The sequence below is a fragment of the Lissotriton vulgaris genome, chromosome 8 (assembly GCF_964263255.1).
Source record: "Lissotriton vulgaris chromosome 8, aLisVul1.2, whole genome shotgun sequence".
Classification (NCBI taxonomy): Eukaryota; Metazoa; Chordata; class Amphibia; order Caudata; family Salamandridae; genus Lissotriton; species Lissotriton vulgaris.
This window is the reverse complement of record NC_141696.1, coordinates 423,269,135-423,293,825: the sequence shown is the minus strand read 5'-3', so window position 1 is coordinate 423,293,825 and position 24,691 is coordinate 423,269,135. Positions and strand designations below refer to the sequence as shown.

The 24,691-nt window shown below is 46.9% G+C and overlaps 1 protein-coding gene across 5 annotated transcripts in view; it reads left to right on the top strand.

Annotated features, from left to right (window-relative positions):
* HERC2 (HECT and RLD domain containing E3 ubiquitin protein ligase 2) overlaps nt 1–24,691 on the top strand; it is a 1,676,463-nt gene that overhangs the window by 1,375,912 nt on the left and 275,860 nt on the right. For all 5 annotated transcript variants that reach the window (XM_086934186.1, XM_086934185.1, XM_086934187.1 and 2 more), the window contains 2 exons: nt 7,886–8,025; nt 11,566–11,753. In XM_086934186.1, coding sequence (XP_086790312.1) covers nt 7,886–8,025; nt 11,566–11,753 — 328 coding nt within the window. The remainder of the gene's footprint in view (nt 1–7,885; nt 8,026–11,565; nt 11,754–24,691) is intronic.

Sequence of the window (24,691 nt, the reverse complement as noted above, 5' to 3'; positions counted from 1 at the left end):
ATCCAAAGCTGACACCCCTCTACTTTAGGTCTTGTATACAGGCAGCTTTAGCCCTATAATGAGAGCTGCTGCCATCACATACCACACAACATTCACACTTTTACCTATCCAGAAGGGGGATTTTTCTGCCTCTCTTTATTGTGAAACAAAACACAGTCTGGCTACCCTGCCGCCTCCTTCCCAAACTGTCACTCTTCTGTTGGGTTCTCTTGCTATTCTCAGTCTCGTCCTTGCGCTCCCCAGCGCATCACCATCCTTGTCAGTGTTGTTTTCGAGGTCTAGTGTTAGCTAAGTGCCATTGAGCCACTTCCATCTGAATTATGGGCACCCACTCTGTAAATAAAAATATATATATTTTACATTTCCACTCTAAAATGCCTGTCGCCTATGTTGCAGAGATAAATTAAAAAAAAAACGCTGGTGCATCACCCTCTCCACATCCACCCCCTGCGGATAGAAGTAACGAATTGGCCACCTACTTCAATTCCAAAATTGCGCGAATACTAGCCTCCCTCCCACCTCCCAGTCCATCTCTCAACACGGACAAAGAGGTGACCACTAACCTTGAGGATAACAGCCTACATACTCAACTGCTCACATTTAGAGCAATATCCCTGGATGAAGTAGTTTCAACACTGGCCAAGATGAAAAGCGGTTCTCCTCTTGACCCGGCCCCTGTTAGATTTCTAAAAACTGTGTCTCCTACCATAGCTCCCACTATCGTGGAACTTATTAACATCTCCCTTTCACAAGGCTGTGTTCCTCCAAGTTGGAAGAGCGCTGTAGTTAAGGCTCTCTTAAAAAAAAAACCAATTGGATCCTGCAGACATGGCCAACTACAGACCGATTTCGCTTCTTCCATGCATCAGCAAGATGGCTGAGAAATTGGTTAATGGGCAACTATCCCAATTCCTCGAAACGAACAATGTATTGCGTCGGTCGCAAACTGGATTCCGCCCCGGCCATGGCACGGACACCGCACTCATCACTGTCATCGAGGAGGCAAGGTGCATTTTGGATTCAGGAGGGTCAGTGGCGGTGATCCTCCTGGACCTCAGTGCAGCCTTTGACACGGTGGACCACCGTGTGCTTCTCCATCGGCTGGCGAGGGCAGGAATCGCGAGAAAGGCACTAGCTTGGATAGACTCTTTTCTATCAGGCCGTTCATTACAGGTCTGGGACGGCAATTCACACTCTGCCTCTCTTCCACTCTCAAGCGGAGTCCCTCAGGGGTCTTCGCTTAGTCCCACCCTGTTTAATGTTTACATGGCCCCCCTTGAAGATGTCATTGCCCCCTACGGGATAAAAACAGTGAGCTATGCGGACGACACGCAACTTGTCGTTTCATTATCTCACCTTGACAACCATCCAGACAACCTATTGAACTGCCTCCAGGACGTCCATCTCTGGATGTGCGAGTCATCGCTGAAGCTCAACGGAGCAAAAACTGAAATAATGCTCATGGGCAAGAAATGGACATCTATTCCCCCATCAGTCTGGCCTGACGTTTTTGGTGAGGTACCAACCCGAAGAAAGAAATTAAGACTCTGGGAGTCTGGCTGGAACCTGAGTTGACCATGAAGACCCAAGCAACCAAAACAGCAGGTATCTGTTTTGGACTCATGCGATCCATACGCAAGATCCTTCCACTTCTTCCTCCCTTATCAAGGAAATTACTGGTACAAGGCCTTATTCTTGCCCGGCTAGACTACAGTAATGCAGTCTACCTCGGCGCGCCTGAATCCACCATGGCTAAACTACAACGTACCCAAAATGCGTCGGCGCGGCTCATTATGAATCTCCCTCCCAGAGCCTCGGCCATTCCAGCACTCAAAGCCCTACACTGGCTTCCAGTGCGTCCGAGGGTAGAATTTAAGGCTCTGTGCACCGCCCACAAACTCATTAACGGTGTAGGCCCTGCTTTCCTGAAAGACATGGTCACCCCCTATAAAGCCCCTAGACTTCTGCGTTCGGACAACGAACGCCTGGCCATTGTCCCCAGATTCAGAAAAGTACGCACCGGTGGTCGACGCTTTGCGGTAAAAGCATCGTCAGGATGGAACTCACTTCCCCGCAGCCTTCGTCTGGAATCCTGCAACCCACTCTTTCGCAAAAGACTGAAAACCTTCCTTTTCCCCAAATAGTACCCCCACCAGTCCCCCTTCCCCTTCGGTCTACACTAAGTCATTAGCGCGGGGATGCCTTCGGGTCACCAGGCGCTTTATCAATCGCTAAATAAATAAATCACAACTCATGTGTGCCTGGGTCAAATGCAAATATATGCTTACGCAGTGTCCATTTTAGGATGTGCACCGCCCACAAACTCATTAACGGTGTAGGCCCTGCTTTCCTGAAAGACATGGTCACCCCCTATAAAGCCCCTAGACTTCTGCGTTCGGACAACGAACGCCTGGCCATTGTCCCCAGATTCAGAAAAGTACGCACCGGTGGTCGACGCTTTGCGGTAAAAGCATCGTCAGGATGGAACTCACTTCCCCGCAGCCTTCGTCTGGAATCCTGCAACCCACTCTTTCGCAAAAGACTGAAAACCTTCCTTTTCCCCAAATAGTACCCCCACCAGTCCCCCTTCCCCTTCGGTCTACACTAAGTCATTAGCGCGGGGATGCCTTCGGGTCACCAGGCGCTTTATCAATCGCTAAATAAATAAATCACAACTCATGTGTGCCTGGGTCAAATGCAAATATATGCTTACGCAGTGTCCATTTTAGGATGTGCACCTGCAGCATTGCATTTATATTGATGTCCCTGGCACACCCGAGTTGTGATAAGGATGCGTCAATGCAAGCAAGCATTGGCAAATCCGTAGGTCAGTGGTCTCCTTTAAAATGGTTTTCTCTGATAGCTTAGCCAATGGGTGTTCATTTGGCAATATTAAAATCTTCCATTTCCCTTCTAGCTGTATACCATACCCATATCAATTTGAAACAGGAAGTTTTAAAAATAAGCGCGAATAGTGCCGGCAGTCGCATAGGGAAATTCTCAGAGGTTTAAAAATCTGAACAATGCAACCATGTTCAGGAGAGAGATGATGTAATAATTTAAATTGGCAGTTTCATAAATTTTTTCACCATTTTCAATCTGTCTAAGGCCCTATCTAGATTGTTCTTGTAGAATGAGCAATTCTTGTTTCTTGATGATATTAATGCCAAAATATTGGAATTCATGTCTAATCCATTCTTTTTGGAAAGGAACTTCTTCCTTAACAGCCACAATGTCCTCTATTGTATCTTCTCTAGGAGAGTGCTATATCCTGGTTGGAGAGGCATGAACAGTGTTGGTAATAAGATTTTTCGCCTAATGTTGGTACGACACTAATGTTGGATCGAAAAGTCCTAGGCATTTGGAAATAATACAGATTCTTGCTCCTTTTGTAAGTTTACTAATGTGTAATGGGTTAATGGCCATCTCTGGAACTTGTTCCCATGCAAATCAGAGCTAGCGGAACCTGATGGTATCTGAGGCACTGTGCTGGAGATAACAGGCTGGACATCCACCAACTTGACCACGTTAATCACATCCGGAAGAGACCCCTCTTAAGCATAAGATTCTTCAAGGCCAGTTCTAGGAGAGAGATTTTTTTATGTTTTATTGTTGGAGCCAAGCTTTGTTTGATTAGTGTGATTACCTCATTATAGTGAAGTAACAGGTCGCCTAACTCATTTTATATAAGGTCTGGGTCTTTCACCCTTTTTGGGGTAGGCACAAGACAAGCAGGGGCTACTGTGCCACCACGTAGTTGCTGGGTTTCTGCCTCTGTGTCCTTTTGTCTGCCCTACTGTAATACTGAAAACTGGGCCTAGCACACTTTTTCTGCACTTGACTCCCAGGGTTGTGAGGGTGAACAGTCAAAGGCTTCTCTGGGATTTACTCAAAGGGGTACAGACCCAGAACACAACTAGTCAAACAGCAGGCCCAATAATCAATTTTCCAGCCCAGTGATCTCCTTCTTTTAGTCAAGAGATGCACTTAATTAGATCAAAATGAGATACAGCACACAAAATGTTACTCCCCACAACTTCGTTCTACAGGTGCTATATGGGATATCTACACAGAAATCTGCAGACTAGACTATAATGTAGTTTAAGGCTCAGTGTGTGTCGAGATTAGCTGCTTCCATGGTATCTATGCCCCTTAGGTGTATCCATATGTCTTTCCCTAGACAGTTGTCTTTAACAGTTATCTTTAAGCAAGCTTATTGGAAAAGTTTTTTCTCGCATAAATATGTAGTAAAGCTTACAGTCTTTGTTCAGTTCAGGAAATGTGCAGGCTTAAGCACAAGTATCTATGCCCCTGCTGCAATAAACAAGGAGACATTCTTGCAGTGCAGGGACTCAGCCAGGTGTTCCTGCCACCTTGTCTTCACTTAGGGCCTGGTGCAGGGGTATTTGACTGTTTGGAAGTTGTCTCCAATCATCCTGGTCCGCCACTCCCAGAGGTTGGCTTCTATACTTTGGTGTGTGGTGTGGGTCCCAGTGCTTAGAAGGTAAAGTGTGCACATGTATGTTGTACCCTTGTTGTAAATTACTGCCATGGGCACACTCCAGGGGGGGTCATTGAGCTAGTTTGGTTCATGCTGATATAATGTAGAAACACTTGGGAAGCTGAAAGACCTTCAGGCAAACTCAGATCAATTCTAGTTCCTGTCCTGCAAACCGACCGCTCTTCAAGGCTGCCCTCTCTGATGCTTGCCACCTGGCCCTCTTCTTTGATTAATCAGCACCTTCAGGGTCTAACATTCTAACATGCTTCTCCTCCTTCTGAGTCCTCGGTGCATATCCTAGGCCCCAATTCAATTTTCTTGGTTCTCCAATGACTCCAAAATTATTACAGACTGTGTGACAGGGAAGAGGTGTCCTTTATCAAGAGAATCTTTTCCTTAGCTAGTCTACATTTACAATCATTGAATGTGGTGTGCCTTCTGGGTGGGTACACAAATGCCTTTTGAGACATGGCTATCGAGATCTTGTCAGTGTTCCCAAAGTACAGAAGGGCTTCACTGTCCCTAACAAACCTAAATGTCCGAATGCAACAAAGTATTTATGTGCAGGCTTGAACACCACCAAATGCATAGGTTGTGCTATTGGCACAACTGGAGTGCATAAAAAACATGCCTGGGTGTGATTAACTGGGTTTTCAAGGGATGTCCAAGTTTCCCTTATGGAACATGCCTTCGACAGATCTAAACGGTCCGATTCTCTAGCGATTGTAAGATAGTCGCGCCACAGCGTTTTAGTCAGATCATTCCACCAGCAGTATAGAAAGCTTAGCGGTTATTCCAGAGGTGTAGCTTACTGCCAGCTTCATCTTTCCCAGCTGTTGCAGCAGAAAACGTTGCTCTTGTGGGGCAGAAGCTGGGGTGGCTACCAAAGCTGTTCAAACCAGCAGGGACAACAATCCTCCATATCATCCTCCCCTGCTACAGCCGTTCCCAAGCTGCTTTGATTTACCCTCCCAGGCAACAACCAGCCAGTTGGAGGCAGGATCCAATATACTCCCTGGCTGGAAATCCGTAATTTCAGACCGATGGGCTTTTCAAAATGTTGAAAGGGGATGTGCCCTGCCTTTCATTCATCCCCACCTCCTGTTTTCACCACAAAGGAGTTAATTTTACCAGACCATGCCTCTAGCATGATGCAATAAGTCAAGTCTCCTACTGGTTAAAGGCTGCATCACACTGATGTTGGTCTCGAAGAGGTACAATAAGGATCATCCAGGGGACTAGATTATGTCCCTGGTCTTACAGAATGTGAATTACATATACTGTCCTGCAGCCCCACAGACGATACCTGCAGTTAACAATGGGGATAGAACACTTCCAAATTGCTTTGCTCATCTTTGGTTGGGCATATATGTATTACCTTACCTTTGGTTGGGCATATATGTATTACCTTACCTCAGTGACTGCCTGCTTATGGTGAGATTGCAGCAGTCAGTCACACACCGCCTCCAGATGTAAATGTAAATGTAGAGTACTTATATAGCGCACTTCTACCCGGAGGCCTCGTAGCGCTGAATTCATACCGCTGTGGAACCCATCCTGGCTTTCCTGTGAAATGTCCACTCCTGGGCACCCCCAAAGTGAAGCCAAGCATCCACAGCGCTGCTGGGGCCGTTGTGGAGATTAAGCAAGCTATTGCCCAGAGTCACAGAGTGGGACCCATTATTAGACTAGGCACCGAGGCGAGAATTATCAGGTCCGGGGAAATTGAGTCCAAGAGCCGCCGAGGCGGGAATTGAACCCTGGTCCCGGGCCAGACCTCTGCATCAGGGTCTGCCGCTCTAACCATTGAGCCACACTTCTCTCAGATGAGAGTTGGGCTGTTGATCTCCTTGAAATTTTCAAACAATGAGACAATGCCCCACCTGAGCTCTAGGGACAGATAATACTTCATTGGGGCTGTCCAAATGTTAGCATTTCCATTGGATCTCAGTCCTGAGTTATTGAAAGGTGCATTCCATCAGGAACCGGTGAGGTTTGGAGGCAATGAGGAAACTGCTGTTGGAATACCCACCAGAAAGGGCATTACCGAAGGTACGTCGCTTGTTATTTGTGGGAGTTTTGCCACAGCCTCCATCTTGTACCCAGTAATCCCAGGGCTACCCATAATGTATCCTGCTGCTTTCGGCAATCTCACACTCACATCCACACAGAGTCCTGCTACCATACATGCTTTGCACAACACGCACACTCAACATGCATTCGGATGTCAGCATAAGGTTCTAGCTGTCTCATACAAGCATACCTTTACACAAGTGGGTCTCTTCTTAAGTGCCCTGTCCTTTGGAATCAGAAAAAGGGTCTATTCATCGGTAGGATTTGAAAAATGGTTTGTCACCACTGCTTAATGTTGACAACTCAGGACATATATATGTGTAACTTCCAGGTCGCAGTAAGAAGCTACAACAAGGATATGCAGAAAGTATTCTATAGAGCTCCCGCATCATTATATAGGTGCGGTGGACCATTTACACATCCACCAGAGCACCACACACTGTTTTTAATCCTACCCCATCCTGTCGAATAAAACAAGAGTACCTGAGGTATTTTTAATTTATCACTTTTTTCTGCTAACACTATTGAAATCAAGACCGTCAAAGAACCAGGTGGTCTCCCACCAGGTGGAGGAAGGTTGACTGCCTGGAGAATGGGAAACTCAGACGGAAAGGGACCCAATGATAAAACCAATCACCTAACCTTCTCAAGCGGAGAACCAAGATATACCGCTGCCCATGGGTTTTTAGTATATGAGGGCCTTTGTACAACACTTATAGACCTTGGCTTTTTCAAGATACATGGTTCATTCTCTTTTGTTTATACACTCAGGACATAGACAGCAGATGCATGTCAGCTGGGGGGGACGCGGGCTGTGCTCACTCTGAGTTAGCTCTTGAACTGGGTCACAAGAGCTCAGAACACCAGATATCGCATACAGTTGAGTCCCTTAGAGCAGGGGACACTCCTGTCCCAACACTCTCATTTAACATACACAGTGATGTGCCACTGCTATTCAGATTGCATTGCCATGATTGGGCATACATCCGATTTCACATTAAACGGGATGAAAACCTGCATTCTGCTCCAAATTCTTTAAAAGAGCATTAATGCGCAAATTTATCTGGTTCTCCTATTGATGTGGATTATGCACAAGGAAAAAATACATGAGCCCCACCACTCATATTTCCAGAAAACAGAATGTATGACACAAACATTTCTTCAACATTGATTGGAAGCTGGCAGAAATGTCCACGTTAAGTAAAATCTGTTTTTTCTTTATATTGCAAGGCTACTTAGAGGTAAAAATATGTGGTTGTGAAATACTCATGCTGTACTACAAGAATTATAACGTTTGTTGTGTATTTGTAGGGGCAAAGGAGATTACCATCGATTAGGCCATGGATCTGATGACCATGTCCGACGTCCTCGACAAGTCCAGGGTCTCCAGGGAAAGAAAGTAATAGCCATCGCCACTGGCTCCTTGCACTGTGTTTGCTGCACTGAAGATGGTAAATAACTTGAATGTGCTCGATAGTTCATCTTTTTGCCTCCCTTTCCTTCTTTTTTGTCAGACATTGCAAGAATTTTTTTCTGAAAGGATCTAAAACCAAGGGTGTTAGTTTGGGGAAAAAATATACTGTCAAGCAAAATAAAACGATAACGTTTCCAGATCAAGCTTCACTTCACTTTTTAAACAGTCTAATTTTTTCAACCTCACACTCACAACATACTCTGGTTCAAGGCCCATTTGGATTTTGAGAAACCTTTACCTAGATGACATTATATTTTTTGTTATGTGCATCTTCAATTAAATCCCTCTAAAGCTTTAAAATCAAAAGCAATCACAAGGATTTATTTTTTTAAAGTTTGGTTACCCATAAACCTGATGCGGATAGTTTTTCTTTACTCCGGCAGTCACCTTTAATACAACAGTAATTTTATGAATAGGGATTTTGTCCACCGAATGATATACTTTCAGGAATACATAGAATGTATGATGCCGTCAGTTTACCACCCGATGATTCAGAAAAGGGGGTGGTGATGAACAGAGTGTCTGAATTAAGCAGACCACTCTTACCCAGTCCAAAGATCAGGGCTTGATCCATCACCGTTTTTTAGCTCACTGCACCATCCCAGCTCAGAACTTGGCTATATGCAAATTAGTCTGACCCTGGCCCAGTGCATCATGGGAACAGGGCAGACCAAACTACCAAGCCAATTCTTATACTGGGAAGGAAACAAGCTACCGGGGACCGGTTTCTGGCATTTCAGCCGTCTTCGGCCCGGCTTGCTTGAAGCCTGATGGTGCAATGGGCTAGGGACTCACATCTGAGTATACCCTTCCACGCTTGTGGTGGACAAAAATGATTCAGAAAAGGGGGTGGTGATGAACAGAGTGTCTGAATTAAGCAGACCACTCTTACCCAGTCCAAAGATCAGGGCTTGATCCATCTCCGTTTTTTAGCTCACTGCACCATCCCAGCTCAGAACTTGGCTATATGCAAATTAGTCTGACCCTGGCCCAGTGCATCATGGGAACAGGGCAGACCAAACTACCAAGCCAATTCTTATACTGGGAAGGAAACAAGCTACCGGGGACCGGTTTCTGGCATTTCAGCCGTCTTCGGCCCGGCTTGCTTGAATCCTGATGGTGCAATGAGCTAGGGACTCACATCTGAGTATACCCTTCCACGCTTGTGGTGGACAAAAATGATTCAGAAAAGGGGGTGGTGATGAACAGAGTGTCTGAATTAAGCAGACCACTCTTACCCAGTCCAAAGATCAGGGCTTGATCCATCACCGTTTTTTAGCTCACTGCGCCATCCCAGCTCAGAACTTGGCTATATGCAAATTAGTCTGACCCTGGCCCAGTGCATCATGGGAACAGGGCAGACCAAACTACCAAGCCAATTCTTATACTGGGAAGGAAACAAGCTACCGGGGACCGGTTTCTGGCATTTCAGCCGTCTTCGGCCCGGCTTGCTTGAATCCTGATGGTGCAATGAGCTAGGGACTCACATCTGAGTATACCCTTCCACGCTTGTGGTGGACAAAAATGATTCAGAAAAGGGGGTGGTGATGAACAGAGTGTCTGAATTAAGCAGACCACTCTTACCCAGTCCAAAGATCAGGGCTTGATCCATCACCGTTTTTTAGCTCACTGCACCATCCCAGCTCAGAACTTGGCTATATGCAAATTAGTCTGACCCTGGCCCAGTGCATCATGGGAACAGGGCAGACCAAACTACCAAGCCAATTCTTATACTGGGAAGGAAACAAGCTGGGATGGGGCAGTGAGATAAATAACGGTGATGGATCGAGCCCTGATCTTTGGACTGGGTAAGAGTGGTCTGCTTAATTCAGACACTCTGTTCATCACCACCCCCTTTTCTGAATCGTTTTTGGCCACTATAGGTGTGGCAGGGTATACTCCGACATAAGTCCCTTTCTCACTGCACCATCAGGTTTCAAGCAAGCCGGGCCGAAGACGGCTGAAATGCCAGAAACCGGTCCCCGGTAGCTTGTCTCCTTTCTGGTGAAGAATTGGCTTGGTAGTTTAGTCTGCCCTGTTCCCATGATGCACTGGGCCAGGGACAGACTGATTTGCATATAGCCAGGTTCTGAGCTGGGATGGTGCAGTGAGATAAATAACGGTGATGGATCAAGCCCTGATCCTTGGACTGGGTAAGAGTGGTCTGCTTAATTCAGACACTCTGTTCATCACCACCCCCTTTTCTGAATCGTTCAGTTTACCACCCACCACTTTTTCTTCGTCCGACATCATTTTATTCAGTTTAGTGCACTGATAAAACTAACTTTTTTATTGTTCAACTCAGTTTTTTATTGTACCTTCCATTGTAACTCAGAGCAGTGTAGCATTTTATACTGTTGACCCATGTTTGCTTAAGGTTTTCTCAGAATTTCTTTCCTCAAGATGATGATGTACATGACTTAACTATAAACTTTCCCCACACGTTACTTCAAGAAAGGGTGGCAGCAAATGTAACATATTAAATTATGATTGCAGATTGTCAATGGATAAGGTAATGCTTTTTTATTTTAGATTGTGCACCTTGCTCTTTACTTTCATGTATAACAGTCTTCAACATTGGCTAAGTTCTCAGCAGCATGCATTACATAGACTCAGTCCTGTAACAGATTTCGCTTGATTTAAAATGTCCTTTCACTTGTGTGATGGTTACTGAGAACGTGAAAATCAGTGTACACATTTATTGCCCATAATTTTCACCACCACTTTTACTGTACTGAACAAAGGTCTACCAAGTTTTAAATCTTTTATAGTTTTCCTAGTAAATCTGTGGGAAAGTTGAACTGCCTTTTCCCTCCTCTCTAATCAGGTTTTAAAATTGCGAGACAAAATTTTGACTCCTTCCTCAAGTCTTATACATTGATTGGTAATATGCCTTACAAATGCCACATTACATTGATGTATTGATTAGGTAGTCCTTTATTAATCTTTTCATCTTTCAATCATAACTTAGAACCTGCCAATGCACATCTGCCAAAGATCTCTCAGGAGCTTGTTCTATGGCATTATCAGACGGGCTGTACTTTATTGTTTACAAAGACTGCACATTTCTTTTCCCCCTATACAAATTGCCATTTGTTAATTCAGTTCTCATCAGCTTATCTGTTAGCTTCTCGTGTAAACCAGTTTATATTCTTCTATATGATAATAAAGCCGCCAACATAAAGGCTGCATGATTAGTGTGTGTTTATAATGTGCACACAATGTTTAAAGTAGTCATTCTGTTTACTATAGCCCAGAATCCATGAAAAGAAGGGTGGCTGCAGTTACCTTTTCGAAACATTATGTAATAGGACGTAGACTGTCATACAAGTTATGAAAACATGTTGGCCAGTGCAAAGCTTTTTTGAACTGTTTGGAAATATGTGTTTTTGACACTTGTGAAACAGGGTGGTTTGGTGGCACTAGGTTGTATTAATTTCTTGGCCTTTGGTTACATAACGTTTTCCACTTACTTTTGAAAAAGGAGATCTAAAAAAATTATATTTTTCTTTCTTAGGGGAGGTATACACGTGGGGAGATAATGATGAAGGGCAACTAGGGGATGGAACTACAAACGCTATCCAGAGGCCACGACTGGTTGCGGCTCTTCAGGGTAAAAAGATCAACCGAGTGGCCTGTGGTTCAGCACACACACTAGCTTGGTCTACCAGCAAACCAGCCAATGCGGGAAAACTTCCTTCACAGGTAAGATTGTAAAAAATCACTATCTTTTGATCTATTATTAAAAAATGGTTCCATTCGTAGATTACAATGTACTTGGAATTAGGCAATGCATTTTGTAAAGGGGCTCAAATGTCCTCGATTTATGGATAGTCTTAACTGAACGCATCCATCGATTTTAGTATCTGATAGAGACTACTAGCCGCAGATTCCTTAACGTAGAATTATCCCCAGGCGACTTCCCCCCCGACGTCCTCCGCGGGCGTGACGTCAGCGAGGTCACATAAGCCCCACCCCGGCGCGCTAAAGTCAGTTTTCTTCTTTTCTGTGTGCAACGCTGACCCGGATCGTGTTCCTGGCCTGTATCAGGCCTCCCTTTTTCTGCTTTTGAGTGTTTTTCTTGGGAACAGTGTGCGAATGCCTTTAGGCTTCAAAATGTTACTGTCTTATGCGCGCAAGATGTCGGCGACGGATCCTCACCCCATCTGCATGTGGTGTTTAGGAAAGCACCACGACTCCACAGACTGTGAGGCGTGTCAGCAAATAAAACCGAAGTCCCTGCGGGAGCGCCGGATGAAACTCCTTTCGGCACTTATGGCCAGGTCGGCGGTGTTGTCCCCCGCAGACGGCTACAGGAACCGCCGCCTCCGTCTCAGATATCGTCCTTCTCCCAGGACGCAAGAGCGTCGCTCACCTGTTGGTAAGTGTCACAGTTTGTCCCTGAGGGCCGGTCCCCGGCCTGTTGAGGGCGTGGGTTCTCCACGGGTGGTTCGGCCCTCGCGTCGCCTCCGTTTCCCGATGCGGGGGCCTCTAGAGCCCAGATGGAGGCCTATGCGGTGGCCTTGCACGCCTCGTTGGCTCTTCCTTCTTCTCCTCCTCATCCTGAGACGTCAGTGGATCCCTTGCCGCGTGCGGGGACTTCTGAGACGTCGCCGGCAGGTTCGGCTCCAGGTTCGCCGGATGAGGTTACACCGGGGTACGGCCCTTCCGGGTACCCTCCTTCGGACCACGGCGCCTCTGCCTCGCCGCAAACCCCCGCGGGGGTCCCTGTGGTGTTGCGGGAGGTTGCCGGGGCTCTGGCGTGTCCTCGGGTCCCCCTCTGTCCTCTGGGCAGGCGGTGGCCTTGGCCGAGGTGATGCCGCTCAGGCGCCGGCGGCTGCTGACCCTGGCGGCGCCGCAGGGGCCAGATAGGGGTCGGGGCGTGTCCCCGGCCCCCCTTGTCCCTCCAAGCTGGCGGCTGCCTCATCAGAGGTCTAGTCGATGCCTTTTCTGCGCTGTTCCTTAGCCGCCTTGACTCCGACCCAGCCACTGTCTCCTGTGCCGCGCGTTGTGGCGGAGGTCGTTCCAACGTCTCTTTCGGCGCTGCCCGATGTTGACCAGCTGCCGGTCGCGGACTCTACGGCGATTCGTCTACGGATGCCTCCTCTTCTCCAGAGGTTCGGCAGTTGTTGGTTTCATCTTCTCCGGAGGCGGGTCGCCGCGGCCACAGTCTTCGCCGGAGGCACCTCAGGTTCACCATTCCTCTGTGCCCTTCCCCCTTTCCGGGCTTGGCCTTTCCTTCCTCCGGTTGGACTGGGGGACGGCCTCCTTAGCTTGCAGCCGTCGCCCACAGAGGAACTGCTTTCACCACTGCGGGGCACTACGGAGGCGGGTGCTGCCTCCGCTCGGGCTGTTTTCACGGCTACAGGAATCTTGCGCATCAGCGATCCAGCTGAACGTTTCCCCACGGATCATCTTCTGGAGATCCTCTATCAGGGCTCTGGTGGTTGGGAGCTGCTTCTTCCCTTCGAGGCTTCTTTCCACACTTCTCTTTTGGGGGCTTGGGGACGGCATGCCACGGGGGACCCGGTGCGCCAACGACTTCTGCACCGTCCTGTGCCGCATGATCCTGACTGTCTTTCCCTCGACCCCTCTGCCAGGGGACCTCTTTTACAGACTGCCTTTCCCCTCCCTGCCATCGGTGTTGTATCCTCCGTCACGGGAGGCCCGCTGGTTAGATTTCTGGGGGCGTAATATCTTCGCCTCCATCAGTGCGGCTTTGTGGGCCCTTAACACTCTTTGGGTATTGGCTAGGGCCACTTCTTGCTTGTGGGATTCAGCGGAGTCCCTTATGTCTGCCGCTTCTCTGGAGGGTGCCTGTGTTGATCTGGGGCACCATGTGTTGGATGGCCTGGAGCTGGCGGTATTTATTCTTCGCTCCGCTCTGGACATTTCGGAGGTGCTTCGTCGTAACATGGCTTCTGTGGCCCTTCGTCGACTTGCCTGGCTACAGGAGAGTGTGTTCCCGGAGAATGTTAGGGAAGAGGGCTGGTGGACCTTCCCTTTGATGGCACTCTTTTGTTCCACACCCCTGCGGACTCTGCCATTCAAAGGTTTCTTGCGGGGCTTCGTCCTCCTCCTCCTCCTCCTCCTCCTTCTCCCACTCAGTGACCTGTAAGTCAGTCTGGTTTTTGGGAGGTGTTCTTCCATTGTTTTCTAGGGCCTTGTAGCGGGTACCCCGGTTGTGAGTTCTGTGTGGTTGATTTGCCTTCACATCCTTTTGTTAGGACTTTGGTGTTGTTGGCTGCTGGTCCGGCCCTTTCTTTGTTTTGAGGTTTGGCTGTTGGTAAGCCGTGTCGGCCCTGAGGTTTGGCCTTCTGTGTATTCTTGTTGGCTGATTGGCAAGTCGTCCATGGTTCCTCCGCAGGTCTTTCTGTTTGTTCTCTGCTGCTGAAACTTTATCCTAAGAGTGTTCCCATTTTCTTGGGACGTAACATGCCCTATGTGGGGTACTGGTAGCTGTTATATAGCTCTATAATGTGTGGGGAGGTGTGGTCCTCCCTCGGGCCTCTGCTCTCCTTGGCGTCACGGTATGGTGCAGGTGCGATCCTCTTGCTGTTGGTTTTGAAGTGGCTTGCGTTACGTCCCGGTCTGTCCTTCTCCTGGATCGCTGTGTCGCTGGCCTGGTCTGGCCTGCTGTCTGTGGCCTTGCATTGTAGCTCTGCCTGGTTCCACTTCATTTGTGGACCTGTGTGTGCTGGCCCCTTCCTTGGGGCGTGTCCTGGGCCTTCTTGGCCTCTACCTTTGGCTGGCGTCATGCTTGTCCTGGGTGCACCATTCCGTGGTGTTGTCTGCTGCTGGCTGTCCATACCAGTGCAGGCCTTTTGTTCTTATACACCATTGTGCCTTTCTTCTTCTGTCTGCACCCTTAACTCTGCAGCCGTCCCTGTCTCGTCCGATGCTTGAGGCTGGGGTGTGTTCTGATTTTCTTCAAGTAGGCCCTGCTTACGGTTCTACCTCTCCTCCCTAGGGGTTGAAGTGGTCCTTGTGTTCCTTGAGGCTGTCAGGCTCTATCTGCCCCCGTGGGGTGTTGGGCAGTTCTCCCTTGGTGGGGCTTAGGATATCCTGGCCTTCTCTTCTTGTCCCTGCGGCGTGTTCCCTGTGTCTCTTCAGGAGGTATGGCCATCCTTGGCAGTGTAGTCGGGGGATGGATTACTGTTGCTCCTCTGTTCTGGGCTTGTGGCCCTTCCCCTTGTGGTTGTAGTGGCAGGCTTTCTCTCTCTCTATCTCTCACGCTCTCTCTCTCTCTCTTTCTGTCACAGCGCTTTCACATGCTTGTGCCTCCAGGATGGCTGTCGCCTTGGCTTGCAAGGGGGTTCCACGGAGTGGTGCTTTACGCTTTTCTTGCTATGGCTTCACTGCTCTGGCCTTCTGGTACTTTACTGCCACCTGGTGCTCTCGCCTGGGCTTGCACAAGTTGTGCCTCAGAGTGGTGCTTTGCTCCTTTCTTGCTCTGGCCTGCTATTGTCTCCTTCTGGTGCCTTGGTGCCACCTGGTGGTGTTTCTCACCTTTTGTTTCTCTCTATTTTGTCTCTCTGGCTTTTTTGTACACTGTTCCCATGCTCTCTTCAGTTTTTGTTTTGATGGCTCTGCCTTGTGGCGCGGAAAAGTTCTCCGAAGCAAAATGACGTCAGCGCGCTGGGGTGGGGCTTATGTGACCTCGCTGACGTCACGCCTGCGGAGGACGTCAGGGCGGAGTCGCGTGGAACCGCCCCACCCCTGGCGCGCAGTGATGCTGGGCAAAAAAGATTTCCGGGTCCAGTCTCAAGCCTGGGGATAATTCTACGTTAAGGAATCTGCGGCTAGAATAGTCTCTACCAGATACATCGTTCCCGAAGGTAAGTAACTTGTACTTTCATACAGTTGCGATGAGTTCAGATGGTTCACGAAATGCCAAATTATGTTCCTCCAGTGTCACGCACAAGTATGTGAATGAAAATATTTGATTTAAATATTAATGTCTCATGAATGTTCATGTTGGGTGTTCTGAAACCCAGACCTGTTAGGGACTCTTGAAGTCTGAAGTTGGATACTGCTTTGGAATATGCATCAAGGTATGTAGCCACCTTCAGCGGATGACAAAGTATTGGTCACCTGGTCCAGATAGCAGATACGTAGATTAGTTTCTGCCATGGTCAGAGAGAGTCAAGAAGTTTATTTCAAACTTTAAAAAAAAACATAAATCCACATAAAAAATATGTTTTCTGTAGGGAATTATAGTGGCAGATTCCTCACCTGAAAAGCTGAGCTTGTAAAGGCCCGGGTGCGGAACTCTACCCTGAAAATAGGACCCTAGATTCTCCTGGAGATGCAGCCTAATTGGAGGACACATGTTCAAACTCTGGAGTTGTGGACACCATACTCTCCATGCCCAAACCGGAGCCTCTAGGATGACTTCCGTCCGGGCAGTCCTGATTTTCTTGAGAACTCAGGGCAGGAGTGCTGTTGGCGAAAAGGCATACAGGAGTCCCAAATTCTCTCAAGGCAGAACGTGTCTCAGAGAGAGAGGCACCTTGGAAGCTCTAATGCATAGGAGTGCTGACATTGTACATTCTCTGTAGTGGCAAGCAGATCGAGCCAAGGTTCTCCCCATTCACAGAAGAGACCTTGAGCCACCACTGGGCGTAACTGCTACTCGTGATCCTCTAGGCACTGGTGGCTGAGCTTGTTTGCCCTGACATTCTGGGATCCTGCCAGGAAACTCTGCCAGAGAACAAAGGCCTCCGATCTCTACCTCTTTCAGGTGGCCACCCAACTCCAAAAGTGATGCGTCAGTCACTACTGCCAGTTCTGGGCAGGAAGGGGATAAGGTCCTGCCGCTGACCCAATCGCGGTCTGATAACCACAAGTGCAGATTGTTTGCTGTCTATTCCTAGATCTCAATGTAGTCAAAGAGGTCCACTTGATGCTGGGTCCACAGAGACTTTAGATCCCTCTGCAGAATCTGCATATGCCAACCGAAGTGTTTGACTATTGGGGTGCAGAAGGCCATTCAGTCCTAGCTGCCTTGAGTCGACCTCACTGAAATCAAAGAACAAGGCTGAAAGATCAGGGTCATAGCCTGAATGTTCTGAACTCATCCGGGAGAAAGGCTCAAAACTGAACCATGTCCAGATTGGCTTCACTGAAGGGGAGTGAATGAGCTGGGTCAGGTGTGACTTTGGCACGTTGATATTAAACTCTAAAAAGTACAGGAGGTTCCCATTAGCCTGGAGGTGGTTGACGACTGCCTGGGGCGAGCCCGCCTTTAACAGCTAGTCTTTGAGGTAGGGGAAAGCTGGCACCCCTGACCTTCGATTGTGTGCTACCACAAAGTGGCATAACTTTTGTGAACACAATCAAAGGGGAGAACAGCAAACTGAAAATGCTTCTGTCCCACCACTAACCACATATCGAAATAGATGTCCTGCAGGTCCAACACCACCAACCAGTCTCCTGGTTTGAGGTCAGACAAGTGAGTCTAATCACATGGATTGGGTACTTGTTCCGAATGAAGAGAGAGGAGAATAGGATTTCTAGTGAGAAAGTGGTTGGATGAGAGATAATGTGGAGGGGATCTTCCTAATTAGGAAGTGGTGCCCTCACATACCCATATGGGTGTCATACTTCATCATCTGACTTTTTGCTCCTCGTGGGGCCAGCGCTGCAAGACCCCACGGGCCCCACGAGAGGGCTCTTTGGCAGAGATCTTTTTAAAGTAAAAGCTGTGATGGTGTGTGGAGCCATGTAGTGTAAGTGTGAGTTTAAAATTACCTAAAGGGTATCCTGAGGTGAGTTTATTGGGGGGATCCCTTGGGTAAATTAAAAAAGGTCAATAAAAACGTAGCAGTCTGTGCCGGTTGAGGAAGCATGACTGTCTAGTTAATGGAGCGTAACCATAGTCTGGTTGATGCTAGGTCAGTTCTACCTGTTTCACGCTCTGGTGGTCCATGTGGATCGAAGGCGTTTCTTCAGGACTAGTGAGTGTAGTGAGGACCTTAGTGTGAGTCCTAAAAAAGACAATATGGGAACGTTGCTTTTTCTAGTGGAACACCATCACGCCTTCTGGCATCAGCAACAAAGTTCCAGGATCTTGGCGCCGGAGGCAGAGACAGAACTATATGTTGTCCCGTGTTTGGCTCAGAGGGTCAACCAAAACCTAGGGCAAACCGTCCGGTGGTATTTAAGATAGAGGGCCATGTAGTGTAGTTCCATGGGGCCCAAAGGAGTGCCAAAGATCCGAAGAGTCCGACCATGGCATTGTATAACTGTTTGATCAGTTTTTTCAAGGCGGACTGCCCCAGGAACTCAGGTTGGCCGGAACAAAGTGTGGGATAGGCTTTGATGTTTGCTGACTTTGGGCGTGAGATTGAGAAGTATTGTGCCGCCCCCATGCCATCCCAGGAGAGTAAGAGGGGCATGAGGGGGCTGAGTCCTGCTTAGATTTGTAGCATTTTTTTCTTCAACTTGACATCGTTCATCAACGTGGGGAGTGGCCCGTGGAACAACTCCTGTTCTTCTGGGTCTTGATCTGGACCAGGATTGAAATTTCTACTTGATTGGTCTTTTCGCAGAGTCTTCAAGTGCTTTGTGATGTAGAGTTTCATCTTGCAGTCTCTGATGGCTTTCTATTCCTTAGACGCACGATTGCTGCAGACATTCAGCAGATATTTGTCTGCGGCAGCCAATACAAGGTTTGAAAGCAGTCATTTTGTGAGGTGACATTTCCCTTTCACACTGTTTTACACTTTTAATTGGTAATAGGAGTCTCAAAGAGACGAGATGGAGCTTAGATCCGCGTCTGGTGGCATTTGAAAAAAAGACCTGACATCACCTGGAAGTGACACCTTTATAGGCTATGCATGTTCTTTCCTGAGCAGAACAGCATCAGTGCAGAGCCGCTCCTCACCATCTACCTGCGCGGAGAGGCACTGCTGAAAAGCTTTCGGATCCATTCTGACGCCTGGGGAATATTTAAAAGCTAATGAATATGCAGTTCAATAGAGTCCCTTCCAGAAAGAGCATTACCAAAGGTAAGTAACTTGTTCAACGTGTACATATTAATGTACTATTGAAAACCCTACCCAAGAGCATTTCTCTGCTGATTCAGTTGATTAACCCCTTTTATTTATTTTTTATTATTATTTAACCGTACATTTGTGTGAAGAAACCCTCCTCCGTGTTCTTGCCCTCTGTGATGGATTTCTACAAAGTCCCTAACTTTGTGGCTTTTTTCACATGATTTGGTTAGTGTGCATATTAAAGCAACCTTTTACAAACATCGACCATTTGTTTATTGGAAATGAAAAGAAACCAAGAAAATATATGATTTTTTTTTCAAAAATAGACAAGAGAAAGAGGTAGGAACTGAAAAGAGTAAACAAAATTAGCAGCCGCACCGTTCTGTTAGAGGCATACATAAATTACATTGGAATGAAAGCATTATATCACCCAGTGATCACCTGGAGCGCATCAGTCGTGAAGTATTTCTGCTTCACTGTGACAAGAAACTCACATGATGTGATAAAACAAAAAAAACGGCTAAACTGTGGCTGGTGGGTTCTGCAACTTTGTTGGCATATAATTGCTGGCAAAGCTGGCGAGGTAATGCTTTCCCTGTTTGGGCCTGAGGTGGCTGTGTGCCTGTCACCATGAAGAGATGCATCCATTGAGGAATGCTTGGGTGCGGATACACTTGTTGGTTCTGCTGGGCATGCTGATGTGACCTGTGGCTCCTATTAACTGACCTCTGCTACACAGGTGACAGGTACTAGATGCCTCGGGTGATGCAGTGCAACTGAGGAGCCTGGCTTGGTGATGAGAGGACACACCAGACTTGTGGTGGATACTCACGGCTGTATATTGTGACCTTTTGGTGGCTGCTACTAACCCCCTCCTGCCTACTCTACACTCTGGACTTTTGCAGCACTCCGACTGTTGCCCGAGTGCTATTAGTCCAGTCTTGGACTGGTGTATCCCAGTGGTATGTGGCAATCACGATTCCGAGTTTCCACACCTGCAAATCGATTTCTCAGTGTATCATCTTATGATGAGACCACCCTTTTGGGAACTTTTCATAAATACCAGAGTACCTTATTACTGTAAGGTCAGTACATAATCTCCTTCTGTTCCAATATTAACCGCCTAATCTAACTTGTCAGTGGTGATAATTGCTGTTCACAGCATTAACGAGGTGCCTGATGCAGGATTACTTTTCGTCTATATACACACTCTTTCTCTGGTTCTCTTGTATTACTATTATCACTACTCTTCACTTCGCTTCACAAGGTGTATTCTGACTGCTGCATGTTCAATTGGACTTTTCCTTGCTGAGCACTTCAGGATGTCACATTGTGCAATACTTTTTGTGTTCAAATCTTTTTTATTAAACAATAACAAAAATGAGAGCGGCAATAAAGCATCGGTATTCATACAAACATATTGGAGTGATGCCGAAATCAGTCATAGGTCAATATATATAAAATGATACAGGAAATAAGGAAAGAAAGGTATATAAAACAAGACAATAATCATCATTCCGGATCTATAAAAGAGGTGATAACAAATTAACATACAATAATCAATCAGCATCGCATTATTACTGTTACATACAATTCCGTAGAAGCCTTCCATCCATATTCAGACATGTAATACCATGCAATACCTCGTCATCCCTGCACAGTACGTCTCTAGTTATTGTGCCCATTTAATATGGATCATACCCAGTGCATTCTGTGCAGAAGTTACCCCAAGGAATAACTAAGCGTTGAATTAGTCGGACAGTGTCTTATGGTGGGACGAAGGTGAAGGAGGCCTGATCTAAGGAGGACCACAGTTTATTGTTGGTGACCTGCCATGGTGACGTGTGTAGAGCGGGATTGTCAGTGCCCCTAATGCAGGACAGCCACTCCCTCCAGGCATTGAAAGAGACCTCTGCCGCTGTTTTCCAGTTGCATAGGATCACCTTACATGCCAGTGTTAGCAAGAGGTCCAGAAGCTGGCGGTCATGGTCTCCCTTTAATAGTGGGTCTATGGCTCCCAGGATAATATAAATGAATTCCCTTGTGGGATGTATGGCAAATATGTGTCCTATATAATCAAAGATCTTGGCCCAATATGTGTGAAGCATGGGACAATTAAATAACATGTGTGGGAGATCACCAACGTCCAATGAGCAGTTCCAGCATGTCGGTGTATCTCGCAGGCCAACCTTAAATAGTCTCTGTGGGGTCCAGAATGCCCTGTTGAGTATCATATACTTGGTCTGCGACAGTATCGGCGAGACCTTGTGTGTGAGTGCCGATGCATGTATCCTGATCCAGTCTATGTCTATACCAGTGTTGTTTGGTTCTGCTTCCCATTTGATTTCATTGTGTCTCATCGATTTGTTGGGTGTTGGTGCAAGTAGTTTATATATTTTTGAGACGAAATGTCCCGAGGATTGGAAGTGTGGGAGCATAGATTTTAGCCAAGGTGTCGCTGGCTTGAATGTTCGTGTGGACAGAGCCGATTTTAGCTTCAGAAAAGCATATAAGTCAATCGGTAATAGGGAGTGCCTAGCCTGCAGAGTCGAGAAGGGCAATGGCATGTTATTCTCATAGAGATCTGAAACCACATTAATACCTCTATCAGACCAGTGGTCCCATATGGGGGGCGAGCCGTTAATTTTAATCAATGGGTTGCGCCATAAAGATGCAGAGGTTGATTTGTGAATTTGCAGACCAGTCTTGTGAAGGTGATCTAATCGCAAAAGAGCTCTCTTGGTATTGAGCATGATGTATTTAGAGTGCGTAAGGTGTGAGAGGTCCATTGTAAGTACAGCAGAAAGCGGGGCCTTGCCTATAATGGATTTCTCAATATCAATCCATAGAGGCGTATAGTTAGGGTCTTCGGCAAACCAGGAAGCACCCTGCTTGCAGAGAAAGGCGGCTTGGTAATTTCTGAAATTGGGTAAACCTATACCACCTTTAAGTTTTGGAAGTTGTAATTTTTTCATGTCAATTCTCGGTTTCTTCCCTTTCCACAGGAAGTCCGTGAATGACTTTTCTATTTTATGCAGAAAATCTTCCTTGAAGGTCATGGGGAGCATACACGCCATGTAGTTTACCAAGGGGCTGATCATCATCTTTAACGTCTCTGCTCTACCCCACCACGAGAGGAATTTCGGCGACCAACCATCTAATAGTTTTTGTATTTTCTTATAGAGTATATCCTCATTGATTTTCAGGGTGGTTATCAAATCCCTCTCGAATTCCTTACCTAAGTATTTAAAACTCTTCGGCTGCCAGGTAAGTCCAGAGTCACCCAGGATATTTTTGTCACTCAGGTTGTTTAGTAATTTCACTTCTGTTTTATCCTTATTCAGGGAGTATCCGGATACACACGAAAATTCTTCAATTGTAGTGAGTAAAGCCGGTATAGCTTTATCAGCCCTCTCACTCAAGACCAGCACATCATCAGCGTAGGCCGTGAGTTTAATTGTGCAGTCTGTGAATCGAATTCCTGCAATGTCAGGATTTTCCCTTATATAGTACAGAAAGGGTTCAATTGCCAGGAGGAATAAGGACGGGGACAAGGGGCAGCCTTGTCAAGTCAAGTCAATAAATTTATATAGCGCGCTACATACCCAAAGGGTCTCAAGGCGCTTGGAGAGGGGTGGGGAATTACTTGTCAAATATCCACGTTTTAAGTTGCTTTCTGAATGCTAGGTGGTTCTGAGTAAGGCGAAGGTGAGTGGGAAGTGAGTTCCAGGTTTTAGCTGCCAGGTAGGAGAAGGATCTACCTCCCATGGTGGTTTTGTTGATGCGAGGTACAGTGGCAAGGGCTTGGTTGGCGGATCGTAGCTGGCGGGTGGGGGTGTAGAAGGACAGTCTAGTACCTTGTTCTAGATTAAAAGGGGAGGAAAAAGCACCACCAGCTCTCACTCTAGCGGAGGGACAGGCATAGAGGGACATGACTAATTTAGTAAATAGAGGATCCAGGTCGAATTTGTGTAGTACCGCATTCAAGTATGTCCAATCCACTTTGTCGAACGCTTTCTCAGCTCTAATGTAATCGTTACAGTGGGTGTGGATAAGAGCCTCGCCTTTTCAATAACGTGAGCCAGAATTCTAGTGTTATCACTCGACAGCCTGTTTTTCAGGAATCCCGCTTGCGATGGATGTATTAAGGACGGCAAAACCTTCTGGATGCGTCTTGCTAGAATCGAGGCCAGGAGCTTGCAGTCTAAGTTTATCAGCGAGATAGGTCTGTAGTTTTTAGGGAGTTTAGAGTCCTTGCCTTCCTTGGGTATTACTGCAATTACGGCTTCGGCCATAGTTCCCTTAACCTCTCCCGTGGTACTAATTTCTTGAAAGACCTCTAATAGCGGAGTGGCGAGAACATGGGCGAAGGTCTTATAAAATGGTGCTGTATAGCCATCTGGGCCAGGGGCTTTCCCCTTTTTGAGGGATTTGATCGCGGTAATAACCTCTGATTCAGATACCGGTTCGTTCAAGGGCTCCCTTTCTGTGGACATAAGTGTTGGAAGTGTACAATTTGAGAGGTACGTCTCCATTTTTCCTCTGTCAACGTGTACGTTCCTAGCATAAAGTTTCTCATAGAATTCTTTGAAGAGGTTCGCAATTTTATTGGGGTCAGAGCTAGGAGTGCCATTCCCATCTAGCAGAGAAGTAATGGCGTTTTTTTGAATTTTAAGTTTAAGATATGCCGCTAGTCCTTTCCCTGCCTTATTAGAATCACAGATTTTAAAACGCTTCCTCCTATCTAGCCAGATACCCGCCTTCTCACTGATAAGTTTGTTATAGGTGTATTTTCGGTTGGATAGTTCAATTAGGACCTCAGGGTTTCTATCATTCAGGTATTTGCGCTGGAGTTTTGAGATGTCCTCTTCTAATTTCAGCAAGGCCGCGGTGCGGTTCTTGTTAATTGCAGAGGATATTTTTATGATAAGTCCCCGTATGGTGGATTTTAGCGCCTCCCACCGAATGGTATCTGAAGTGTCCCCTTTTTTGTTTGTCATTAAGAAATCTTTAATGGCGTTGTCAATGGTTTCTTTGTGTTTTGTGTCGTTAAGAATAGCGTCGTTGAATCTCCACATGGACTGACGAGTAGTCGGTTTAACATTAGATAGTGTGAGAGAGACGCAGGAATGATCAGAGACTAATCTGGGAGCAATGTCCGAATCCTCAACTCTGGCCACCGCGTTTTTAGATATGAGTATGTAGTCAATTCTCGAGAACGAGTCATGTGGTGGGGAGTAAAAAGAATAGTCTCTACCATCAGGATGTAATAAGCGCCACGTGTCTATCATATGGAACCTACTGCACAGCGTCATGAACGCCTTATGGGCTCTACCTGGGCGAAAGACGCATTTGGAGTCTCTATCTAGTACCGGGTCAAACGGAAGATTGAAGTCGACCGCCAAAATATGAACTGCCGTGTCTGGGATGGAGTTGATCTGTTTCGTGAGGCCTAGCCAGAAAGACGGGTCATGTGCATTAGGGGCATATATTGTCGTAATAAAGAATTCAGTGTCCCCTTTGAGTAGTTTCGCCGAAACCCATCTACTCTTCGTGTCTGTTGTAGAGGAGATCACCTCCACGTTTGCAGACTTTGCTACGAGCATCACCACCCCGTTTTTTTAGAGATTGCTTCAGAGCCTA